Raw genomic sequence first — 26,862 nt, 5'->3', positions numbered from 1 at the left:
ACCGGAAACTAAAGCGCACTCTGTTCTATTTCTATCTCTATGAAGGCGGGAGCCACTCCTGAGGCACAATACGCATGCGCAGAAGGTTTCCATTGGCTCGTCCTGTGGGACGCTGGACAATAGAGATAGGAAATGGTAGCAGTGATCCCCGCACTGTGCCCTTTGGGACTTCAACTCCCAGAAGCCTCAGCCATGTTGGCCAATAGCCAGGGATTCTGGGAGATGAAGTCCAAAAAAAATCCCTTTAAAGAGCAGAATCCCATTCCGTCTCAAGCTTTAATAGACTGTCAACAATAGACTAAAAGTCTTAGGCTGCATCCAGACTGGGGAAATAATCTGGTTTGGCACTGCTTTGTTGTTTGGCTCAAGTGCTATGGAATTCTGGGAGCTGGAGTTTGTTGTGAGCCCAGAGCGGAGCAGAGCTCCCAGAATTCCATAGCCTTGAACCAAGGCAGTTAAAGCGGTGCCAAACCAGATTATTTCCCCAGTTACATTTCACAATCAGACGCGAAAGGAGTAACATTCTATAACATGGTTTTATTTCTCTTACGGCGACAAATCAATTAGCTATTGTCATAAAGTTTTCTTTTTCCAGCTTAATTAGTCCAAGTGATTAAAAATACATCATCTTTTTTTTAAAAAAATCATATTTAAAAATGACAAAGCAGCATTCCAGCAAGATAGATATTTTAGAAACAATTTTGGTTTTAAAACTTAGGTTTATTCTTTTGGTTACAGCATATATAGTCCATATGACATAGAGTTCCAACTTTATCGTTCTAACATTATTCTAAGGTGCTTCTGCATAAAGAATACAGGTTCTGTTTGAATTATTAAAAACGTATGTTAATTCCCCAGTTAGAAATTAGCCAAAACCGTAAGTGAAATCAACACTAGATTTTGTGTTCTTGATCATCCCTCCCAACACCTTTTTCTCTATTGCACTTATACTCTTAGCCAGCAGTAAGAGCCCAAACAATGGAGATTGTAACTTCCATCTTGAACAGAAATGGGGCATGTACAGGAAACTAAGTGGAATTACATTTCAACATGTGTAAACAGACTTTCTACAAGAGTCACTGCATTTGTAAACAGGACTCAATAGTTGGGACCTTGCTCCATCTTTCTTCTTAATGAAGATCCTGCAGTCTTTTATTTACTTATTCTCTCATATATCAATTCCTCAGTTGATCTCCCTGTGATTAGATACATAGATACACAGGTTTAGATACACTTGGATGTGCTCACAAGACTGCAGAATATATGCAATCATATTCATGAATGCAGACAAGGACATCTTTTCAACTGTCAAACTCATTCTTTGAAGTATCAAAAAGATAAAATTGCTCAACATTGTTGCTCTTTTAAAATATTTCCATCCAAGCCCTTATAATGTTGGCTTCCTCCATTTCAGACTGTTAGAAAGACCAGCAGTTTCCCCAAACTATATTTCTATTACATAGAACTAAAACCTGACAATTGCCATTGAAACCAATAGAAAAGGGCTATAAAATCCTGAAGATCAGGTTTTCTAGTAGAGAGTGGGAATGGACACATCGGTTTAGAAAGTGCAGTTCTCATTTATTAGCATTTTTGGTGACACTGTTTAGATGATACAGTCCATAACATGTATCTGAAGTGTGTCTATATCAGGAAGAATCCTTCCACACTTTGGGCAAGAGTGCACTGGGATGTTCCTCTGTTGCTGCTGCCAATCCTCCTCTTCTGTTTCTTGGGCAGGAGAGGGAAGAGAGAGAGAGAGAGAATGAGGTTAAAAGAGACAGTGTCATAGTACTTTGAACTTTCATTGTTACTTTTTAATCAATATAGAAAAGAAGGATATTAAATTTTAGATTGTAAGCCTGAGGGCAGGGAACCGTCTGACTAAAAAATGTATGTACAGAGCTGTGTAAATTTACAGTGCTTTATAAATAAAAGTTAATAATAATAATAATAATAAATGGCTCTTAAAATGGTCAGGTCAGAAGATTTTGTAGACAATGTCCCCAAACACCAGTATGTCCATAACACAGGCACCCACTTAAGGAAGAATTAAACTATATTATTTCCCACTACGAGCATCATATTACAGGCAGAAATTGTTTAAGCACTATGCCTTCTATTTGTCAGAGGAGACTTCTGTTGTGACACCCTCTCTGTGGAATTCATTCCCACATAAAACGCAACTGGCCCTGACTTTACATTCGTTTCAACACCTGTTGAAACGTTTCAGTTCGGAGCAACATTTTAAGTTGCTCCAGCTTTGGGAATCCTACTGTATTTTCACTGCCTGCTAGGGTTGCATTTAGTAGCCATAAGAGCGTTTGATGTTATACTTATTGTTTATCACCTGGTACCTTTTGATGTAGAGCAATTTATCAATATTTAAATAGGCAAGCAAGCAACCAAGCTTAGCTATAAAATCTTCAAAGTTAAATCAGGAAATGCTGCCACTCCCATCTTACATGCATCTGCTGATCTAGTTCATAACTGCATGAAAAGCTTTTCAGTTATAAAAACCCAAGTGCTCATTCAATGCTAAGTGTATACAAGAATATGAATTATATTCCAATGTGCTTTAACAGGTTTAACTCTATTTAGTCCTTCTTCAAGATTTCCAATTAGGCTGGCATTGTTTCAGTCATCCTATGAGATTAATTGTGAAGTAATTCTCACACAACAGGCAGCCATCCATTATTAACATGCGCATGAAAATAAATAACCAGGGTACCGATAAAGAGACTGAAGTCTAGTTCTCCCATCATGTGGGAGTTCACATGGTTGATTACTCTGACATACAAACATTGCCTGCATACAGAAACTAGCTCCCATAAGCAGTAAAAGTGATACAGTCCCCAAACCTCCTAATCTTCTGTTTGTTGTGTCACCCTTCAAAATATCAATTATTCACCTGGATAAACAAGGACCCTTTTTTCTGTGTGTACATGTCCAATCATTCCCATGTCAGTCCCTTGGACTTATGTGTGTAGGCATAGTCAAAACCTAACTGCAGTCAACCTTCAGCTGACAAAAAGGTGCTCTTACAAATTTGAATGGTCCGATGACAAAAATCTGTTTTTTCCTTGTGAGCAAAGCACTGAACTCTAGGTATAATAACGTCCTCAGTTTGTCCTTTCAATCTTACCTCCTTGAGAAAAGTGAGATAAGTTTTCCTGATCTGACGGTAGTCTAGTTCCATGACGAGTTTGCATTTCTGCTAGTGAATTCCTGGGGGGAGGAAGAGAATGAGAATATGACATACTTCACATTTCCTATTAAGAGAACTGAATATGAAAAGGAGGAGTGCTCCCTTAGGAGGAAAAGATGGCTACTTTGTCCTCCTTTTCCTTCATTAGACAGGATTCTACTGGAAAACCTCTCTTTATGTCTTTTTACCTGCTAAGACCTTCACGGTGCTGTGTTTCTGTTAGCAAGTATGTCAGCTGCACAGCTAACTGCTCCTTTTCTTCGTGGATCTTCTCTCGTGCGGCTCTTTCAGCGTGGAAATCAGAACAATACACTTCCATCTGAGCAGGGAACAAAGCAGGAAAAACAACGGTCAGACCAGAATTGGGCTAATTTAGTTGGATCTAGGGGCCATTTTTCTGGCCCACAATCTTCCAGGGCCAGCACAGACCACCAAAAATGTCAAACAAACAGAACTGGTCGGAATTCCACTTGTGGTTCTGGAAATTGGGTTTTTAAAAAAACATATTAAACACTGCAAGGAGTACTCTGAATCTTATATGAAAAATGAATTGTAATGCTGGATTATTTAAAGAGAAGCAATTAAGCCATTTTTGGCCAGAAAAAGGGCATTCCAAAGAAATCTGGAAGAGCTGAATGCTGCAAAAACAGGCATGGGGTCTGCACATATACTCAAACTCTTGTTGAGTCAAGTGGAATTTACACCCGAGTAAGTGTGTGTAAACCCTGCAAGCCTTACCCTTCAACTCCCCTTCTCCTTGAACTGGTATTAAACCATATTGACAGGGGCCCATACCTGAGCTCTGAGGACAGCCACGGTCTCAAGTTCTTCCTCCTGCTTGGCAATGGTTTGTTTCATTTCATCTATCTGGAACTGTTTAGCAGCCAGCGCTTTCTCTGCTAGGTCCAGCTTGTGAATTAGCTCCTCTGCCATGGCCTTATCTACTTTTTCAGCCTGCAGAAGGTTGAACCAGAGGAACAATATAAGAAAAGAGACATCCTTAGAACTATTTGGTTAGAAAATTCTGCAGGTAAATGTAGCAGCAACAGGCTGGGCTTTCACTGTAATCAATGTAGAAGTAAAATGAATATGAAACAAAAAATAAAACAAGAACGAAAGATGAATGAAGTAAATAAGACAATCACTGCCAGTAAGGATGGAGAAATCTGGCAGTTTTAATTACTCCCACCTTTCTTTTTAAAAACATTAAACTACTTTCTGACAAATGTATGATGACCTATGTCAATTTTGGAAAGTCTTTACCCCAGAAATGAATCTTTATTTTTTACCCATTCCTACTTGCCAGAAGCACAACATTTTTGTTCAACTGAACTACCCTGCAATAAACCTTTGCTAAGTGGCAAGAAATGGCTTGAAAGTCTTGGCCACTGTAAATTAAAAATGGTCCTAGTTTATTTCATACATGGAAAATATTTTTCTATTGGAGATGAAAATATAATATTCCTGTGGGTTTTTGTTGTTGTTGTAAATGAACTCTATTGGGGGAAAAACCCAACCTTCCAAAATGTTGAAGTTTGAAGGCCTCCATTACAAAAGCTAACAGTAAACCACATGGTAAAGCTGCTCCTGAACTGATCCACTTTAAACTGCATGTTATATCGATATTTCTACTTTTTCAAGGATGTCAACATCCTTGTATACATTGCATTCAAGGATGTATGTCACTGTATTGAGGATGTATCACACTATATACAATGTAGTGGTTTGAGTGATGGACTGCAACTTTGAAGACCAGATTTGATTTCTTGCTCATCCCACTGGCTGGCTTTGGGCAAAGATTACCTCTTTGTCTTTTAATTCTTCAACCGTTTGCATTGCATTGGTCAATTCAGGGAGAAGTTTGCTATATGCATCCTGCAGCTTGTTGAACCTGGATCTATTGGAAGACAACAAAGGTAACATATGAAATAGATCTTCTTTTCTTGAGAAGCTGAATTTCAGGCTTACTCACTTTTTCATTCCCAATGAATTAACAATTGCTTACAGTTTGATAAAAATAATTTGAAGACAAACATAAGAAAACTATCTACAGATAGGGCTATGCCTTAGAACTATTTTATACATCGCTCTCCAAAAACCAGGGTTTGGTGATGTACAGGCAGTCACATCTTAATCTCAGATCAGTGCACCAGCTTTTAGTATTCTTAAGTATACAAATGCATAACTATGAAAACATAATAGATGAAGCAGTCCACAGATCTTTCTTGATGCAATAAATGATCAAGTTAAGGAGATTTCAGCTGGAGAAGTTAAGCTGTACTAAAAGCATTCATTCTCTCATTAAGAATCAATTGGATTCTGGCCTGATGCTAGTCTGGAAACGCTTCTCTAGTTGTTCATCAATGACACACAAAGGGAAACAATAGAAAACAATTTGTCTTAATAACATCTGGGGTTCCATATTGTGCTACATTCAATCGGCCATACTCACTTCTCCTCATTTATTTTGGCCTGCTCCAACCTGATCTCTGACTGCATGCTCTCCACTTGAAGTTCCAGTTTCTTAATAGTGTACAACAGCTGCTGCTTCTCATCCTGGTCGCCAGAGTTTGCACACTGATGTCGTTCAAGAACCTGACATCTGACCAACAGAGAGACAGAACTGCAGATCAGTTCATAGTTCCTTGCTCCCGACGGCGTACGTTGCTGGAAGACAGACTGCTTAACATTTCAGAGCAGTGTTACCAGTTTTTGCATTTGTAGTAAGTATACTCAGATACTCTGCATACACAGTTCTTATGTGTTTCAACTGTTGGGATCTCTCTAGGTGAATGCTGGTCTAAACTGCCAGAATGCCTGTGGCCTTCCCCAGTAAGAATGATGACAGAGGGAAGGGTGCATTATACCAGCTAATTTAGATTTCCACTATAATCTGGAGTACATTTTTTTGGGAAGATTTATTCTTTGGATCTGAATGTCACAAGTGAGAGGTTCTTCCTGCTCAAGAACAGGGAAGTTTGGGAGTGAGTGTAACGAGCTGACTGCCAAACAGCCAATCGGAGGCCGCATGCCCTGAGCCAATCGGGTGCTAGATGAGGAATTTGAACATTCCCCTTGGCAGTTGAGTTGTCAGTTAGGGTTTAGAATGCTGAGGGGAACAGTCAAGTCCAAGAGGGGACTGGGTTCCAGACGTTCCTGAGGGAATAGTTAGATAGGGAACTGTTTGGTCCAGAGAGGGACCGTATTAGTTTTGGGGGAGTCTAGAAAAGAGAGACTCAGGGTAGCCAGACTCTAAAAGAGGGGTTTCGGTTACATTATATCTGGAGAGATATTGTTAGCCTTGGTGGCTGAGCTAAAAATAAGAGTTGCCTAAAAAGGGACAGGGAAGTCCTGATCTGGTTGAAGAGAATCTGGGGAAAGAGGAATAACAGTAGCAAAGTAAAGAATACGAATATAATGAAGTAACACGTGCCTGAACTAACAGTTATATAATATCATTTAGTTCAAGGAATATATGTTCAAACCTTTTGTTCAATAAAGTTCATATTTTGTTTTACCTGAAGGCTTGTCAGTCGTATCTATTATATCCACACTACTATATTGGATAATACAGCAAACCTGCCATTTAAGAAAGGGGGTTCGTTATATAAACTGGTTGGCAGCGGTGGGATATAATGGCGCTTGCCATTACAGAAAAAGGATTGTGGTTTGGGTATCCGTTACAGTGAGACACACACTTTTCAGTTTCTCTCCAGTTTTCATTTTCTTTCCAATTTCTGCTCAGTTTGTTCTCTCCTGATTCATGTGAATAGTTGCTTCCTTTAAGCAGTATCCTTTGCTCCCTTTTGCCAGTATTGTACTCCTAGAATTCAGCAGCAGACCAGTTTCACTCATCACCCTAAGAATATATTCCTTCTAAACACTTTCTGGACTGATTCTTTCAGACTGCAAATATACATTTTCAAGACAAAGAAATATTAGTTTGGTAAATAAGTTGACTGGCTGGATGGGAGAAGACTGATAGTGATAGCAAATCTCCTTTTTATTTCTCACCTTTTGCCTATTCTCTAGATATATTTGCAAGTGGCTTTTCACCATAATTCCCCCACTTTAACAAGAAAAAAAAACCAACTCTTTTGTCTTCTAGAAGTCTCAGTAAGATAAAAAATAATGAAAAACAAAACAAAACAAAAGGCTGTGGAGAGGGTTAGTGAAGGAAGAAAAAAAATCTGTATTTTTTTTTATATTCCTCTAAAGTTTTGTGAGAATTTCAGGCTCCCACTTGCCGAGGGGAAAGGTGCTCTGCATATGTTCATAGATGTGTTTATTATACTGTTGCTAGCTAGTACAGTGCGACCGCATCATACGAGGGAGCACTTTACATGGCTTTCAGCATACGATGAAAGCCCTGCAGGGATGCATGGGGAGGAAGGGGCGGCGCGTCCCATGGGGCCCAGTGGGGTGCGTGCCCGTGGTATGTGCGGTCACTGCGCGCACGAGCCCCATTCATTTAAATGGGGCTTGAGCATACGTGTAATTTGCTTTACACGGGGGAGTCCGGAACGGATCCCCCACGTAAAGCAAGGGCGCACTGATGTTTCAATTCAAATGGCATCCTTACTTTTCTTGCAGCCTCTTCTGGATTACCTCCGCTTCTTTCAATTTAGCATGTGTCTCCTGAAGTTCTTTGAACAGGGCAGACACTTGAAGGTTTAGAGTTTCTACCTCATCGCCCACCTGCAAGAAACAGATGAATCAAAACCACTTAAAAAACTCCCAACAACACAGTTTTATACTCTTTCTCCAGATTTAATGGTTTATATAAACTTGTTATGTGCTTTCTACCTTTTTAAAAAACACGACAAGAAGAAAAGTAGTAATTTGACTTCTCTGTATTAGGACAGGGTTACAGAATTTTCAGCCTTCAGGGCTCATCCCACATGGCAGCTTCTTCTTGGCATTATCTCTGATCATTGACTGAAGATAAGATAAGGCACCCTCCTTCCACCCTCTCATGCTGCATTGCAGTTTAGGAAAAGCCTGCACTTATTGTACTGGATGAGTTTAAAAGTCTATTTGCAGAAGGGGTTAAACCTCTCCAACACTGCAATTATGTTTTAAAAAACAAACGTCATTTGGTATTAACAGAAGCTTTTAAAAAGCCTGAATGCAGTGGAGAAGGATGAGTATACGTGAGCGCATAGGAGAGGAAGTGCATGAATGAATTCTGGGCAATCGTCATGACTACATACCAACAGTGTGGGCAAAGGAAACTGCCTGGGATGTGTGTGCAACTGCCTGGGATGCTTATCTGTAAATAAACTGGCCCTTGGAGAAAAAAGAACCTTTGCTCCCCTCTAGACAATGCAGTCTGTTCAGAAAAGAGAACCTCTTATCTGTAGTCACAGCAAGGCTGTCATGCCAAACAAATACACATTCTCAACTCATTCTACAAAGCAAATGAATTGTGCCTGGCATGAAGAAAGACTAACCTGTTTTAGTGGGAGACATGCATGACATAAACTCTATACGACCAAGCTGAACATGTCCCCTTAAGCCTAAAGTTTCTCCCTTTATTTATTTTTAATACAGTTCATTCTTCCAACAACTTTGTTCACGTCACTTTTAAGTCCATTTCACAAGGGTAATGAGTTAAGAAACAATGAAGGGTCCAAAAGCTTCCCAACAAGCCTATGGTGAACACATTTACTTTCTAACCTTAGAAACAAAGGAATCTACAAACTATCTTACACCACCCCAGACAGTGTAGGCAGTTGGATGAATTACACACATCAGTCACTTATCATGGTAACAAGCCAAGCTTGGAGAATCAATGGATGACTCCTTTCCCATCCTAAGGACTCCAACCTGCAAGGTATCCACGTTCCTCCCCTTGCTGCCTTCATTTGCCAATTCTGTGGGCAGGGCTGGACTATCTGGGTCATTGCTGAAACCACAGAGGTGGTGCCATCTGTTCTTTAAGTGAGGCCATGTCACTCTGCCTGATGGGAGTCTCACAGAGGTCAACTTACAGCATCATACAGAATGTCACAATGAGACATTCCACGACACTATGCACCAGACCAACATTTGCATTAACAGGCAGATGGCTCAAGTGAATACATGAGACTGAATAAGAGTTCCCTTCACCAATCACAAGCATTTCAGGGCCTACCGGTAGGAAGAACAATCTATGGAAAATATGCTAGGGAGCATTTCTTTTTTGCATGCACTCTTGCAACATTTTGTTCTCACTTTTGCTTCCTCTTCATCAGGTTCTGTCTGAGAGCCCCTCTCATCGGTTTTATGCTCCATCTTCAGTGCTCTGTGAAATGCAAGAATCTGGTTCTAATTTAAGCATACTGGTTTGGATGTTTATGTAGACAGAGATCTGGGATCTCAAAGACAACTTCCTTACACCCCTCCTGCTACAGTAGCACCCACATGCTTCATCCTGATAAACATGTGGTTTATCCTCAAAAGGAACCTCTTTGCTGGAGGAAATGTCACTGCAACATAACGATCATCAATGACATTTCCCAGATGCCCATCTCCACTCCCCAAACACCACAATAGATCTTTATTTACCACTAGATATCTCAAATTGTGGTACCTATATGAAAAGAACACTTTTGAACAAGCAGTGCAGCTCCAGAGTACTAGAGCTACTGGCCATTCCCTCCAACATGAGCAGAATGGACTACTGCCAGTGATATCAATGAAGGAAAACCTTCCACTTTGAAAGTATGTACCATTAAAAGGCTTCTATTTGAAACATGACCTATGGTAATTCTTAAGCTTTAATTTAGATTCCCATGGATTTAAGAAAAACAGGGCCACTGTGTTGTACATAGCTGTGACTTTATACTGAATCCTTTGACACTCAGAAATATGCATTTTAAGTATTTTTACAATGTTAAGTACAAGTATTAGTACCCTTAATTGAACTCTTATATTGTTTGTCAAATTTAATGATAATTATAAACTTTTGGTACCTGTCCTTTAGTTCCTGCACTTCCTTTTCTAATGCTTCCCTCCTTTGAGTCTCATTCCGAAGAGAATGAAGAAGCTGGCTGACAGTTATCTCTTCAGTTTCCAAGTACTTTTTTGTTTCATCCACAGATCTGCTCCTCCTTTGCATAACATTAAAACAAATAGGTAAAACAGACTGAGTGTACAGAAAGGGCATTTGAACACCAGCTTCCTAATCTGTCATTAGTGTGGCATCTGCTTGAACAGTTACAATGCCTTAATCTGGGATGTTAGGTGGGACCAGTGTTTCAAGACTGTTTGGAATTAAGTTATGCAGGTTTTCTGTATATACTCTTGGTTTTCCCATGTTATTTCGACAGCCCAGTTCTTTTTGTTGCTTCTTGTGGAATGTAAGGCTCTAGTGACTAGTCGCTCTGTCTACATAGTTCATAACTTTATACACCTATATTTTTAAGTTTCCATCATTACTTGTTCTTATTTTTCCCTTGAGTGAAAAAGCTCCAAATCTCTTGTAGTCTATTGTTTGACCTTTTGAGCTTTTAATGAGCAATGCACATTTATTCCAGGGCTGGCTGGTTTAAACCAGGTTAGTTTAAAACACCAGTTTAATTTAAAACACGGTGACAATATATTTTCTAATAAGAGGTCCAGGGGTGAGAATAGGGAGGGCAAAGCCCCCACAGCCAACAAACCAAACCAACCAAGCAAAACTACATGTATTAGCAATATCCCAAGTGCTTGACTTACGTGTAGGTAGCTGTGTCACCCGTTCTTTTACCACTAAGATCCTGATTTTCCTTTATTGTTCCATTTACTTCTCCTTCCTGCAGAGGAAAATAAGCAAATTTTGTTAGTTACCCAGTACAGCTAAATTATGTCTCTTAATTCAATGTCTACAAACATATACCAAAAGTACCCACATAAAAACAAACTACGAGTTCATTCAGAACCCTGGGATTTCAGTCATTTTCTTTCCAATTTTTCCCTTTTCCAGTGTAGGAATTCAGCACACTAATGAAGATAAACACAGCCAAGGTTGCTTGGCCAAATAAAGTGAGTTGTCCAAACCTATTATGTTGGCTGTATGGTCTCTAGGCTATCTATGGTCTCACATATTATCACAAGTTTTTCAAAAATTGCTACCACGCTGAACAAATTAAACACTAATGAGAATGAAATCATGAAATTTTAAATGCTTGCTCTCAGTTTTTTTGTGCCATGGAGGGTTTTAGGCACACATTCTAATGAAAAAGCCCAACCTGATAGCATCTGTGTGAGCTTTTTCCATTTGAGCAGGGGAGATAAAAGCATCTTACGTGCATCCTGATCTCAACAAATGAATCTTCCGTAGTGCCACTGTTGAGTTTAAGCTGCAGCTCTGAAATTATGGCAACCAGATCTGCCTTTTCAGCCTGGAGCTTTGTCACTTGCATCTTCAGCTGCTCCAGTTCTTGTGCCATCTCCTTTCTAGAAACTGTACATCCCTAGGAGAAGGAATCAAGAGACAAGTTCAGCCAGTTCCAAGAGGAGCCAGGAGCGACAGGAGAAGAGAATAAGGGGCATTCCACATATTTTTCCAGTATGTCAATATCAACATGCATCTGTCTGTACGCTAAGATTTTTACCAATGGTCCTTCTCTAATATACCTTCCATAATAAATAGGTGAATACGGGGGGAAAGTCCTCCTTGCACTGAGGCTGCTCTTACTTTGGAATGTCAGTTGGCACTAGGCAACATGTTACTGTTTACTGTCAAAGGTCCAAACCTGGGTTTGGAGGTATGTCAACCAGTCATGGATGGGGTTACACTTCCCCTGAAAGAATGTGTTTGCAGCTTGGGGATGCTTCTGGATTCATTGCGCCAAATGACAGCTCAGACAGATGTGACAGCCAGGAGTGCTTACTATCAGCTTTGCCTGTTACAACAGCTGCACCTCTGTCTAGAGCTGGAGGACCTAAAGTTGGTAGTGCATGTGCTGGTAACCTCAAGGCTGGACGTTTGCAATGTGCTGTACATTGGGCTACCTCTGTACTAAGTCAGGAAACTTTAGTTCTAAACATGGCAGCCAAACGGATTACTGGGACATCCAGGAATGATCATATTACACCAATATTAAAATCATTCCATTGGCTGCCAATTAGTTTCTGGGCAAGTTACAAAGTGTTATTACCTTTAAAGCCCTACATGGTTTGGGTCCAGGTTACCTACAGGATAGTCTCCTCCCATATAATCTGCCCTGTACACTTAGGTCCTTCGACTGACATTTATTTACTCCATCAGCCAGGACTAGGTTGACAACTGTCACCCAGAGGACTTTTTCTTCAGCTGCCTCTAGACTGTGAATAACCTGCCAGAAGAGATTTAACAGCTGTTTGTGCCATCTGAATTTAAAAGCACATTAAAGAACAGTCTCTTCCAGCAGGCTTATCCAGATGATATTTAAATTGTGAATTTTAAATGGTGAACTCTAAATGTGAATTGTTTTAATATCTGCACATCTTATTTCTTTTAAACTGATGTATATTTTAAATGACATGTTTTTAACTGATGTTGTTTGTCTGTTCATTGTTACTGTTCCTCGCCTCAATCCATGGGGAAAGGTGAGTAAAAAAATATAAACAACATCTCAATTAAGAATGAGCGCTCTTAGTAAATAAAACTCTGGGACATTCTGATCATCAGCATCACATTGTCTCAATACTCACAAGACAAGGAACAAGAATTTCCTGTATGAAAAGGGATCTTGTAGCACCTTTGAGACTAATTTCTTGTTCACTGTTTGTGTATCTTCAGTTGCTCTAACAAAATGTTTCGATAAGACTCCTGAAAAATACAGGTAATTTGCAGTACAACTCTGAGCATGTTTACTGAGTTTAATGGGGCTAATGATTTCAGCCTTGGACAAATAGCTATTTACAGCATCTATGACTTTTGTTCATTCATCAGGCAACACGCAGCCATTTTTTCTAGCTACATCAGTTTTTCCCAGCATACCCGAGTACATCCCACTGACTGACACTGACACACATTTTACTTACATTTGTGTGTTCTTCTTCCTTTTCTTCAAAAGTTTGGAGCTGCTTTTTGAGTGTTTCATTCTCAACACATTTTGTTGCTAAGCACTGTCTGGCTTCCTTGAATTTAGTTTCATAAAACTCGCGTTCTTCCTTCAGCTTCTCTCTCCATGCTGAAAGCTCCTCAAAGCGCTCCTTCATAGCTTGGTTATGTTGCCTCATGGCCTCTGTTTGATGTACAAAAATATAGTGTCAAAACATTTATTTCCCACCCTCTCCCCTCCCCCTAAATCTGAATAACTGTTTTTTATTTCTGGGGTTAAAACAGGTCTGGATTTTTCTTCTGTTTTGCACTGTTTTTTAGAGAAGGGTCCCTAGGAAAGATTCTTAAAGTATCTGATTAGCAGCAATATTTTATCACCAGACTTTGATAAGCTCTGTTTTTGTTGGTTGGTTAATATACATCAAGACAAAACTGAGATTGCCTACAGTGGAAAATCAGGACTAATTCAAATGCCCATAACACTCCTTTTAATTCAGGGATGGGAAACATGTGGCACTCTAGTTGGTGTTAAACTGTCATTCCCCTCAGTACTGGCCAGCATAGCCAGTGGTGAAGGATGCCAGGAGCTGCAACATCTCTGGATGGCTCAATGTTCCTCATTCCTACTTAAGCTTAAAAGGAAATATACCAATAATGTCAGCTTCTCATATCATCTGAATGGATCTCTTTTGTTACAGAAGACCAATCTGCTAGCAGCGGTTGTCACAGAATCTACTTCTTGCTGTTGTTTGCAGCAGTACAGAGTAGCATTTACTGCACTTCAAGACTAACTTCACTCAACCAGAAGAATGTATGTCTCCACCTAAATATATGGATTCAAATTGGGGAAGATTGTGCCTAACTCATCAGAATTTAGAAAGTCTGACTCGTATGTTGCAAAGTGTGGCAGAGTTACGTTTTTGGACTACAACTCTCAGACATTTGTGCTGGCTGAGGGGTTTTAGGAGTTCCAATCCAAAAGATACATTTTCCCAGCTCAGATATACTTCAATGCCCACAAAGATCTATTTCTGTACAAACAAACCCATTGCCCAAAAAAGAAACTGTATCTAAAAATGAACGTGGAACCTTGCAAGGAGTAACCAGAAGCCACTAGTCATGTATCAAAGAATAGGAGAGTTGTATCAAACATTAGGGGAGTTATTTACTGTTCAGATCATCTCACACTACAGATGTGCTATTTTATATGTTCAGCACTCAGCACGGCATGAGGAGGTTATTAGGTTGAGTAAAGTGAGCATTCAAACCGACAGCAATTTTACTTCAGCCAAGTTTAGTTCACAGCAAGGTTAGGGCTCTGAAGAAATCTCAAGCAATGTTAATTCCTCACCTTTTAGCTCATTGTTCTCAGTGATGAGCTCTTTCATCTGCTGGACCATCTCTTCAACTGTAGTGGTCCCAAGCACAGGTGCTGGCACAGTTGGGTGTCCGTTTCCCACCTCAGCCTCACTGTGTTGCCCATTTTCAGCAAGACCATTTATGGGCTTCCTGGACATCGCTACAGCTATTTTGGAAAAGAGAAAAAGAATACAAATCAAAATACAGCTTCCATGGGCTGGCGTCCAAACTGTGCACATGCTAGGATGTGAAGTACTATCTGTACTATTACGTTTGAGGCAGGCTCTCACCTGAATTTTAGTAATTTAAAATAGCAATAAATATTGCTTCTGTGCTCAGTGGAGAACGTTTTTGACAGGTGTGCAAGCATTTTTCTCCCTTCGCACATAAAATTAACACATAGAAGAGACCACATTTAGTGTCTCTCATATGCCAGCTCATTCAATAGCCATGGTTCCCCAGAAGCCATGTATCTGCATTCATGAGAAAGGGATATACCTGCACAGAAGTCAGAAACATTCATAATAATGCTGTGTGCCTTCAAGTCATTTCTGATTTATGGCGATCCTAAGCCAAGGAATACTTCTTAAGGCATCTCACTGCATGTAGAGGAAGACAGACCCCTCTTCCTCCTTCGCCTACCATGGGGTTTTCTTGACAAGTTTATTCAGACCACGTTTGCCACTGCCATTTTCTGAGGCTGAGAGATTGTCACTTAGCCAAGGTCACCCAGTGGGTTTCCAAGGCTAAGCGAAGATTTGAACCCTGGTCTCCAGAGTCACAGTCCAATGCTCATACCACTTCGGCTAAACTGTGGCTAAACTGTTAAAGGCCATCCAAAGTTACTTACTAAAAAGCTGACTAACAAAGTTTAACATTGCTGAGTAATATTATTGAGAAATATTACTTAAAATGCATTGTGGGCATTTATCAATCAAAACAATGCAATCTGGTTTTTGGGGGGCAAGGGAGGAGAGGGAATAAATTGGGACTGGGGAACAGATCTTTACCAAGTTCCTCTGGCACTCAGGCAGTCTCAGTTCTTGTTAACTGGAAACCATATGCAATCCCTATGCATTCTCAGAGATGCATCAAAGCTGTTGCCAGCAAGTGCCACAGGTGCCAGGGGTGCGGCTCATGATCACAGCCCTGCTTTCACCTTGTCAATAAACAAGTAAGGCAAGATGTCACACTGCTTTGTAAGGCTAAGTAATGCCATACTTAGAAACAGCAACTTCAGTTTGATACCACTTTAACAGCCATGGCTCCATCCTACACAATCCTTGAATTTGTAGTTTTGTGGGACACTGGTGCTCCTTGGCAGAGAAGGCTAAAGACCTTGTAAACGACAAATCCTAGGGTTCCCTACGATGGAGCTACAGCACATTTGTCACACTAGTGATATCCCATGGAAAAATGGGAGTTAAACACGATATAACGCGAAGATAACCAGGAAATGCCCAAAGTTTATCACACAACGTCGCAGTTAACATGAAATAATGCGAAGTTAATTCTCAGTTAAAGCGGAGGAAACTGCTTTTTAAAGTCAGAACAAAGGCCTGTTACAGACTGCCAAAATAAAGCTGCTTCAGGTCTCTTTGGAGGTATGCTGTTTAAATGATGCATGCACCCTAAGAATCCGGAAGCTGCACCAAAGCTGCACTCCAGTGCTTAGGAATGGAGTGTGGCTTTGGCACGACCTCCGGACTCTTAGGACCCATGCGTCATTTAAACAGCATACCTCCAAAGAGACCCAAAGCAGCTTTATTTTGGCAGTCTGTAACAGGCCAAAGTGACTTTAAAAAGCTGCTGGTTTCCTCCACTTTAACTGGGGACTAACTTTACGTTATTTCGTTTTAGCAGCAATTACTGTGATAAACTTTCTGAATTTGCAAGTTCTGTTTAAATTCAAATTTAATTTAACTCTCGTTTAGCTCCCGTTTTCCTGCAGGATCTCACTAGTCTGATAAACTCCTAAGGTTTAGAAAGTGGTGTCCTTAGAAAGTGTATTATTTCTACAGTGTAGGAGGGCTCATAGTTGGCTACAGCAAGACCCTGGGTGTTGTCCATCCTTGCTTAATAGTGGTTGCGAGAGCCAGAGTGACATAGTTGTTTGAGTGCTGCAATACAATCTGTAGGCCAGGGTTCAAGTCCTTGCCTTGCCATGAAACCCAATGGGCAAGTCACATACTCTCAGCCTCAGGGGAAGGCAATGGCAAACCTCCTCTGAACAAATCCTGCTGAGAAAACACCCTTGACATGGTCACCTTAGGGTTGCCGTAAATTGGAGACGACTCAAAGGCACACAACAACAACAACAACAACAATATGGTTGTGTGTCAAAGTATATAAGCCAACCACCCCTGTTATATTTGGGGAGAGGTTGCCCTGACACTGCTGAACATGGCTCTGGACTGGAGTCCTTCTATTAAAATACCCTCCATATTTCAGGAGAAGGAGGGGTCTGTACTCTTCTACATGCAGGGCGGTGCCTTAAGAAATATCCCTTGCCTAAGGCTATGGAATTCTGGGAACTGTAGCTCTGCTCTAGGTGCCACCACAAACTACACTTCCCAGAGTTCCATAGCACTGAGCCACGGCAGTTTAAAAGTGGTGTCAAACCAGATTATTTCTGCAGAGCAGATGCAGCCTAGGAAAACCCTATGATGCCCAGAATAATTCCATAGCCTTGAGCCAGACAAAGCGGTGCCAAACCGGGTTATTCCTCCAGTGTGGATGGATGCCCAGACATAAAACAAACAAACAAACATGGGGGGGGGCGAGATAAGAGTTAAAAGCATGAAGATATATAAAGCCAGGCCCATGCTTCCTAGTCATGATAGAGAGGACATTTTGGGATCCCTCCTGGACAGGCAAGAGGCAGGAATGGGGGGCTTGTCCTGGGGAAAGGAGGCCAAGGCTCCCTGCTTGCTTTCCTTTCTGCTGAGAGAAACGCTTACCAGGCCCCCAGGCGCCCTTCTTTTCTTCCCAGCCAGTAGCTTCAGTCTTCTCCCTCCATGGCTTTACTGGAGGAGGAAGAGAAGAGTGCAGTGTGTTTTGTTTATGATGATGCCTTTCCCTTCCTGGGCCAGGCCTAGTCTGCTGTCAGCTGACTGGAGCAACGCCCTCCTCCTGGGCCTTCCCACAAAATGGCCACAGCCTCCTCCTCCTCAGAGTGAAAGAGTCTGTTATGAGGGGGCTTGTTTGCCCTCCTTAGGTCTTTCTTGACTCTCTCTGGCTGGCATGGCGCCCTGGACCTGTTTGGACCCATACTCCCCTCAGCCAGCATGGTCAAGGACGATGGGAATTCAAGTTGACTAAAATAAAATTAAAAACCCACCAAACTGATACCTTTATCAGACCAAACAAAATACACAATTTTTTAAAAAAGATATGAAGTAGTCAGTAGCCTATAGCGGAAGAAATGCATTTAAAAACTGCTTAACTATGGGCCCAGAGAGACAGGCCAAAATAAAGCTGCTTTGGGCCACTTTGGAGGTATGCTGTTTAAATGGCACACGCATCTTAAGAGACCAGAAGCTGCGCCAAAGCTGCACTCCAGTCAGTCCTTAGGACTGGAACATAGCTTTGGTGCAGCTTCCAGCCTCTTAGGACACATGCATCATTTAAACAGCATACCTCCAAAGTGACCCGAAGCGGCTTTATTTTGGCCTGTCTGTCTGGGTCCAATGATTGTCTATATGACTGATTTGGAGGTCAGACTAGAGCAGTGACGGTGAACCTTTTACAGACCGAGTGCCCAAACTGCAACCCAGACCCCACTTATTTATTGCAAAGTGCTACGTCCCTCTGGCTTTCTAGTAAGAAACTCTGGCAAACTCTGTGCTAGGGAGACAGTATGTGTGCCCACAGAGAGGGCTCTGAGTGCCACCTCTGGCATGCATGCCATAGGTTTGCCATCACTGGACTAGAGAATAATGCAGAACCCAAAATAAGAATAAGAATAAGAATAAGAATAGTTTTCTTTCTGACTAACTTCAGTCAGCATTAACAGTACTGTACTGTACTATACTGTGTACATTTTGTTCTTTTAGAAAAGCATAACATCCTCTATGTTCCAATAACATCTGCAACTGATACCCTAAACCATAAACAATTATCATCAACATGTAGAAGTATAGAATGTTGTGGTTAAGAGAAGGACATTAAGAAATAACCCAAAGGGAAGAGGGATATAGAAAGAGAGTGGATTCCTGTTTTTTGTGATTGTATAAAAATGTGCTGCAGTTGCTCAGTAGTCTTGAGAAAGCTATTTCGCTACTGAGTCCAGCTCTAAATGAAGAAGATCTGGCTGTATGGTGTCTGAGAGGCGGACCCCAAGTTTCCGCTACAGATATAGCCCTGTTAGTCTCTAGAGTCAGTAGGTAGATCTTGTAGCATCCCATATACCAGGAGGGCTTCACAAACTGTTGTCAAAACTAACGGGAGAATCACAAAAGTATCCAAGTACTGATGTGAAGTCGAAGGCTTTCATGGCCGCCGTTCATAGATTTTTTTGTGGGTTTTGGGGAGCTATGTGGCCATGTTCTAGAAGAGTTTATTCCTGATGTTTCGCCAGCATCTGGTGGCTGGCATCTTCAGAGAAATGATGGTGAAACGTCAGGAAAAGTCTCTGAAGATGCCAGCCACAGATTCTGGCGAAACGGCAGGAATAATCTCTTCCAGAACATGGCCACATAGCCTGAAAAAACCCACAAAAATCTATCCAAATACTATGTATCCCTAAGTACCATACAAAAATCCGTTAAGCAGCGATACACCTATATTGGCCAACAGAAATGCACAATATGAGGAGGACAAAAATTACCAAAATTAATAAAATAGAAAAATAGCAAATATGTTTTTATAGCTACAATGCCTGGAGCTGGATGTAGATGAATTAGGGGGAAATGACTGTTTTTGTGATAAATAGCAGAACAGGTCAAAGAGACATCTTCATGGTTCTTCATGTCATTCAGGGCCTGTTTATTGCCCTAGGCCTAAGTGGTGGCTAGGTGGCTGCATTTGCCCAAAATAAGGAATGCTGGAATGCCATGCTGGGACAGTGAGTGAAAACAGTCCTGATAAGATAATTCAGGGGTAGGCAACCTTTTTGAGCCGGGGGCCGGGTTGCTGTCCCTCAGACAACTGGGGGGCCGAAGCCGGGGGTGGAGCTTCCACCCTCCGGGGGCGGAGCTGTACACGGGGGTGGAGCTTCCACCCTCTGGGGCGGAGCTGCATGCCAGGGCGGAGCTTCCACTATCTGGAGGCAGGGCCACATGTCAGGGGTGGAGTTTCCACCCTCCGGGGGCGGAGCCGCATAATAATAACAATATTTGCAAGAAGCGAGTAGGCAAGGCCACAAAACAGCAAAAAATGCATGCCACTGTCTGAACCCAGAAATGTGCAAGCAAGTCCATGTGGGGGGATCTTGCAAAGACAATACCAAGGGATAACAACAATAATAATAGCAGTATTTGCAAGGATGGAAGCTACTAGGCAAGGCCACAAAACAGCAAAAAATGCATGCCACTGTCTCAAAACACAAAGGCACAGGTAGTATAACCCCCCTCCCCCAATGAACAAACCTCTCACCTGGCTCAGTGGCTGTGGTTCTCTCTCTCTCTTCCCTCTCTTTCTCTCCCTTCCTCCCTCCCTCTCACTCCCACCCTTTCTCTCTCTCCCTCTCTCCTCATAGAATCATAGAGTTGGAAGAGACCACTAGGGCCATCCAGTCCAACCCCCTGCCATGCAGGAAATCAGAATCAAAGCATCCCCAAAGGAGCATGGGGGGGGGGGGTTTGCAAAGATAGTAAGGGAGTCACAAAGCATAGGAGAAACATAGAATCATAGAGTTGGAAGAGACCCCAAGGGCCATCCAGTCCAACCCCCTGCCATGCAGGAAATCAGAATCAAAGCATGCCCAAAGGAGCATGGGGTTTTTTTTGCAAAGATACCAAGGGAGAGTAAATCACAGTCACCAAGCAGAGGAAAATACATGCACCAACCAACCTCTTCAGTGGCTCGCTCCGGCTGGCTGGCTGGCTCTCTTACTTTCGCTTTCCCTTTCTCTGCCACCTCCTCCTTTCCCTCCCCTCCACACTCTTTTATTCATAGAGGGAGGTGGAGAGAGGAGGGCAGAGCTAGGAAAATGGAGCCAGGAGGGCGAAGGGCAGAGAGAGAAGGGAGGAGGGCGGAGCCCATTCGGAGGGCTGGCGCGGCCCTGCAGCCCTGGAACAGGGCTGCAGCAAGCACCCCAGGCCTCCTAGAGGCGGCGCAATCGGCAGCAGGGGCGAGCGCGGGCCAGTCCTAGAGGCTTTGCGGGCCGGATGCGGCCCGCGGGCCGCACGTTGCCGATGCCTGAGATAATTGATGGTGGTACCTGCGTGGGGCATCAAAATGTATATTTTTCATAACCAGTGATTGAATGAGAGGTGCCCATATTTAATTCTATGTAACCTTTCAATGTACAGCTTGGTCGAATTCCTATAAAAAGTGTGTCATCTGTGAATCAGGGCTTCAGACCTTTGGAAAATATTCCTCTGAAGCCAGCCAGCTAATAAAAATTGCTGAACTTTCATTCACTTCTTTGGGCTCCCTGGCTTTGTTTTCCTAGAATATCTGCAATAAATATACTTGTTGCAAGCTTTCGAAGCTCCACTGGCTTCTTCATCAGGCAAGATGCTATATACCAAGCAGGACATAAATTAGAGATGTTAGTCAGATGCCTGCATTTTGCTGTTTCTGTCCTTAATTAAGATGGTATGGAAGGGCATATCTTGCAGGCTGGCACCTCCTCTTTCTGGCCATGTTGCAACTGGGAGATTCTTAAAGTCTAGGAAATGTAACATCCATTTGCAACACAAAAAAGACACTTCCTTAGGAATCCAGTATGTCTCCATCCTTTGTGAGGTTACGTGCCCCTTTTGTAGGTGGAGGACACTGGGGGGGGGGGGGGGGACATTGAAGGTCGAGGAGGGACGATGGGAGTAATGGGAGTAATATTCCGCATAGGGCAGGGTGACCTGGTGTCCTCACCCCAAAGGAGGGCAAGGCACCCCAGAATGGGGGACACTAGAAATATGGAGGGCATGTCTACATAGAAGCTCAAAACACTACTATAAATGAATAAATATACACTTGTCACTCCACATTCGCTGGGGTTAGTGGCAAGGAGCCCCATGAATGTGGAAAAAATGCAAACCAAAAAAGCACTGTGTTTTTACTTGAGAGAACACCTCTCAAGTAGTCTCTAGGTCCTTCAGTGCAACTCTGTGGTCAACATCTGCCAGACACTGACCATAGAATTGCGCTGGAGCAGCTACCAATGCATTGTGGAGTGTTCTCTCTAGGAATCTCTAGGTCCTTCAGTGTGACTTTTGACTAAAGTTGACCATAGAGTTGCACTGGAGGACCTAGATATTCCTAGAGAGAACATATTGATAAAATCCATGAATAATCAAATCCACAAAAGTCAAAGCCGCAAATGTGGAGGAACAAGTGTAAATCCATGCTGCTTAGTCCTGCTTAAAACAGAGGATCGTTTGGAATTCCTCCTGAAGGGAAGGTTGAAATCTAGGGCAGGTCTAGTAAAAAATAGGCAGATGATTCAGGCATCGAGGGAGGAGTGGAGACCACAGACATTTTCAATGGCTGGTACAGTATTACCTTGGACCCAGAGCAGGATTTTGCAATTAAAAGTAGGAGAAAACCTTTCAGATGTACATAAAGTGGAAGTATACAAAAACCAACATTATTTCCCAGTTTACTGTAGGTTTTGGTTCATTTCGAACATAAAATATTATTATGTTGTTGACCCTGAGTCATGGCAATCTTGTGAATGAGACAAGACCTCATCCTCCACTGCTCTGATTAGGTCTTGTAGATTCAAGTCCATGGTGTCCCTAATTGAGTCTAGCCATCTGGCATGTGGTCATCTTCTCTTTCTACTGCTCCCCACCATTCCTAGCATCATTATCTTTTCTAGAGAGTCATGTTTTCTCATAATGTGGCCAAAGTACGGCAGCCTCAGTTTAATAATCTTGGGGGTTATGCAGCCACCTCCATCTTCACCAGATTGGGGCTGCGGCAACTGCATGTCGTGGCTCCAATCTGGCATTTCCAGAGGACAATAGCTGTGCCGCCGTGCCTTTACAGCGCTCCTTTGGCGCTGCGTCATGTAAACACAGCACCAGAGGAGCACCATGACACCATGCACTATGTGGCGCAGCATACAGCATCATGCCACCATGGGGGCAGAGTCTGGCATGTGTCATGGATGCCACACCCTGACTCCGCCCCCAGGCTGGCCTTAATGGCTGGTCTGCACGGCCCTTTGGTTTCCAGGAAGATTTCTGGATCTGTTCAAGAGCCCATTGCTGTCCATGGTCTCCTCAGCACTCTTCTCCAGCACCACATCTTGAATTAATTGATTTTCTTCCTATCTGTCTTCTTTACTGTCCAGCTCTCACATCGATACCTGGTGAGGGGGAATACAATGGCTTGGATGGTTCTAAATTTTTATTTTTACCATTTATTATCATTTATATTTTGAATTAGATATATATGGGGCACCAAAATCTTTTAAGTGCTTAGGATCTCCAAAGGTCTCAATCCAGCCTCATCCAGCGATGTCCCCCCATACCACCTCTCCATGTACACAACCACACTCACTCCTTGTACCAGTTTTCCAAAAGGTTTAGCACTCTTACTAGTTTGCTACAGTCAAAGAGAAAAGGTTTTATTTTAGTTACAGTATATGCCAATTTGTCCTAGAGTGGGCCCAAGGCAAATCAATTAAAATCTAGCTGTGCAATGTTAAAAAACAATTAAAATTGTCACAATAAAAACAATATAAAATTATTTTAAAAGGGTCTCTCTCATGTACTCACCAAGGAAGCCTGTGTTGGTTGGTGGCAGACCAAGAGAAAAGCTTTCCCTATAGATATCTTAGGTCCAAAACACACTGCAGAAATAATCCAGTTTGAGACCACTTTAACTACCCTGGTTCAGTGATGGGGAATCTTGGGAACTGTAATTTATTGTGGCACCAGAGTTCTCTTGGAGAGAAGGCTAAATGTATCACAAAACTACAGTTCCCAGAATTCCTTAGTATTGAGCCAGGGCAATTAAAATGGTCTCAAACTGGATTATCTCTGCAATGTGTTTTGGACCTTAGAGAGTTCTTTCAGGTTCTCCAGTGCAACTCTATGGTCAACCAGTGACATGGCACACAAGTGTCAGCCTATGTCATGCGTTCTACTGACCAATAGGGTGGCCCCCATTTGTGACATCATAGACTGTGAGCCATTTTGCCTTGGAGGGTTCACTACCCTCTGCCTTCATCATGTGTGGCCTTCTATGGTGGCTACTTTCTTTGTTATTCCATGCAAGCTTTGCCCTGTGCTACAGGGTGGATAAACCAGATGACACTCCTGCAAGGCTGACCTGGGGCAACATGGCTGCTATCTGTGCTGTGATTCTGATGGTGGTGCTGGGGGTAAAATGGGTGCAGAGGAAAATCCTTTTGGAAAAGGCAGAAGAAGCAAAGGTGATGGTCCTGGGATGTCACTGTGGGTGGCTGGGAATTCAAGGATGACTTCTATCTTATGTCTGTGAATCCACTCTGGACTTTAAAGGCGTTGTCGATAGTGCAAACCTTCTGTAAGAGGTTCATCCCTTTGCATTGCACCTTTCAAGTTCAGACCATCCTTTTTCAACATTTCTCCTCTCCCGGGATGAACCCTTACAATAATTTTCAGGTCTCCAGGAAGCCTGCAGGGAAATGATGGCTGAAACACTACGTCAAGGCCGATGTTGTGTAGCCTGATGCATCATAGCTACGTTGTAGAAGCTGTCAGCCCTTCATTGCAGCTGCAAAGACCCCAAGTGCGAGCAGGACAGGGGCGACAGCAACATCAAAGCCTTTAATATAGTTGTGTACAATATCGCCGAAGAGAACTGAGACCAGAAGGGAAAGCAAGGATGGAATAAAAACTATGGCTGAGGATGTGAAAGTGGATGGATGGGTCATGTACTTCTATGGATGCAACCAATGCACATCATGTGCATCTGTGAGTGTGGCATGGGAGGTTGGGCAGCACAGTACAAAGATGGGAAATGAGGGGTATGAATGTATGCCAGAAAGCTGGAAGCAGAACTTTGGGGAAGTTGTTTTTTGCACTACAACCCCCAGCAACCACCAATAGATTAGCTAGCCTGAAAGGAGTTATAATTCACAAAAGGAACTTTTGCAAACTCTGTTGAGAAAATAAGGCTATATGTATTGTGTGTGTGTGTGAGTGCGCTTGCATGCATGCATGCTTGAGGCAAAATAATGCTGGAAGGAAGAGATGGGATAGGTACTTTTGCACTACAATTTCCAGCAACCACTATTATTATTAATAATTATTATTAACTAGATTAGTCACCCTGAAAAGGATTATAGTCCAAAAAAAGGAACATTTGCAAGCTCTGCTGACAAAAGACTCTCTCTCTCTCTCTCTCTCTCTCTCTCTCCATCCCTCTTATATATAGAGAGCTTGTGGCAAAATAATGCTGGAAGGGAGAGATGGGATAGGTTATACTTTATTTACCAATGCAGTCTCAGCTAGCCCTGTGACAGACAAATGTGCTGGGCACTTGGTTCCTTTATTCATTAGCAAGATGTACAGTCAGTTCTTTGTATCCATGGGTATTTTTATCCACAGATTCCACCATCCATGGCTTGAAAATGCTCAGAAATAACAAACAAACCTGGCTTTTGCCATTTTTGTTTAAGGGATGTCATTTTACTCTGTCATTGTATTTAAGGGGACTTGAGCACCCATGGATTTTGGTATCCACAGTGTGTGTGTGTGTGTGTGTGTGTCCTGGAATCTAATGCTCATGGATAACAAGGTCCCACTCTACAACCACCCGATTTATTTCCAAACCCCATTTTGCAGTAGTTTTGTTACAGCTGCTGCAAATATAAGGAATGTTGTACATTGATGGCCATCCCCTCTGACTCAGCTACCCTGGTGGTGTGCAATGGTGCCCAACAAGTCAGGAATAATGGGCACCGATCTCCAGATTACCTGGAGGGCCAAAGTTTGTGAAGCAGTGGTCTTGATGCATGAAGTCCAGAGGTTTTTGATATCAGTACGGGTCACTGGAATGTCTAGGTTCAAAGCAGTTGGGAAGCCAATCAGTTGCCATGATCTGGTTCTCTCTCTGCTGCTTGGTGGTTTGGTCAGAGGAGTATGGCATGGGACCCTTGGATGGAGAGGGCCTGACGTATACCCAGACAGCAGAGGAGAGTGGCGGGTGCAGAGTAGGACTCTGGTTACTGAGCCTGGTGAATTTTATGGCTTGGTGCATCTTATATGACCTCCAACAGGTCAGAAGGAAGTTGAGGTGAGGGGCTGAGAGAGCCAGAGATCTGGAACCATTGAATCCCCCATGACAGATGGGGTTTTTTTTGGCAAGATTTGTTCATAGGGGAGTTTGCCTTTCCCTTTCTCTGAGGCTGAGAGAATGTGACTCACCCAAGGTCACCCAGTAGGTTTAAAACTCATGCGTATACTGTATATTCAAAGCAGATATCTCTGTCTGATGCTTTAACACTCATCCATTTTATATACATATGTCATGGCTTGAGCATTGAACTACAACTTTGTAGACTAGGGTTGAATTCTGACTCAGCGATGGAAACCCAGTTGGGTGATCTTGGCAAAGTTACATGTTCTCAGCCTCAGAGGAAGGCAAAGAATAAACCTTTCAAAAGCAAATCATCTTTAGAAAAATCCATGACTAGTTCACCTTAGGGTCGCCCTAAGTCGGAAATCAACATCAGCAAAGGAGAGGACCACTCTGGCCACTCTGGGAAGGACTTTCTGGAGCTTATGGGCAACCTACAAGAAGGCCCCATCCAGCCTTGAAACACTGGGCCCAAACAGATTCATTAAATTGTGTTTGTATGTGGAGAGATTTTGTAGAACCTTTGAGACTCACTAAAAGAAAGAAGTTGGTGGCATGAGCTTTTGTAGACTTAAGGCTACTTCCTCAGATCCATTTGGAGATGCATCAAATGCATCTGAGGAAGCAGACCTTAAGTCTAGGAAAGCTCATGCTGCCAACTTCTTTCTTTCAGTTAGTCTCAAATGCATCTAAGGAAGCAGACTTAAGCTTACAAAATCTCATGCTGCCAACGTCTTTCTTTTAGTGAGTCTCAAAGGGGCTACAAGATCTCTCTACATACTGATTCTACAGATTAATGCAGCTATATCTTTGAACTGAATGG

The 26,862-nt window shown here is 42.3% G+C and overlaps 1 protein-coding gene across 2 annotated transcripts; it reads right to left on the bottom strand.

Annotated features, from left to right (window-relative positions):
* Positions 1–522: 522 nt before the first annotated feature.
* OPTN (optineurin) lies at positions 523–17,692 on the bottom strand. Of its 2 annotated transcripts, none has more exons than XM_089524688.1 (14): positions 17,540–17,692; positions 14,572–14,745; positions 13,202–13,404; positions 11,479–11,646; positions 10,910–10,986; positions 10,165–10,302; positions 9,425–9,494; positions 7,791–7,906; positions 5,661–5,810; positions 5,012–5,105; positions 4,004–4,162; positions 3,397–3,527; positions 3,146–3,228; positions 523–1,731 (listed from the first exon to the last, which is right to left on the bottom strand). In XM_089524688.1, the coding sequence occupies exons 2-14, from the start codon at positions 14,735–14,737 to the stop codon at positions 1,607–1,609; spliced, it is 1,680 nt and encodes a 559-aa protein (XP_089380814.1). In that variant the 5' UTR covers positions 14,738–14,745; positions 17,540–17,692; the 3' UTR covers positions 523–1,606. The 2 variants fall into 2 exon arrangements, with proteins under 2 accessions (XP_089380814.1, XP_089380816.1); XM_089524690.1 differs by having other exon boundaries at positions 523–1,725; positions 17,540–17,691.
* Positions 17,693–26,862: the final 9,170 nt, after the last annotated feature.

The sequence above is a fragment of the Sceloporus occidentalis genome, unplaced genomic scaffold (assembly GCF_023333645.1).
Source record: "Sceloporus occidentalis isolate IW3139 unplaced genomic scaffold, rSceOcc1.0.p SCAF_5, whole genome shotgun sequence".
NCBI lineage: Eukaryota > Metazoa > Chordata > Lepidosauria > Squamata > Phrynosomatidae > Sceloporus > Sceloporus occidentalis.
This window is presented reverse-complemented; position numbering and strand designations above follow the sequence as displayed.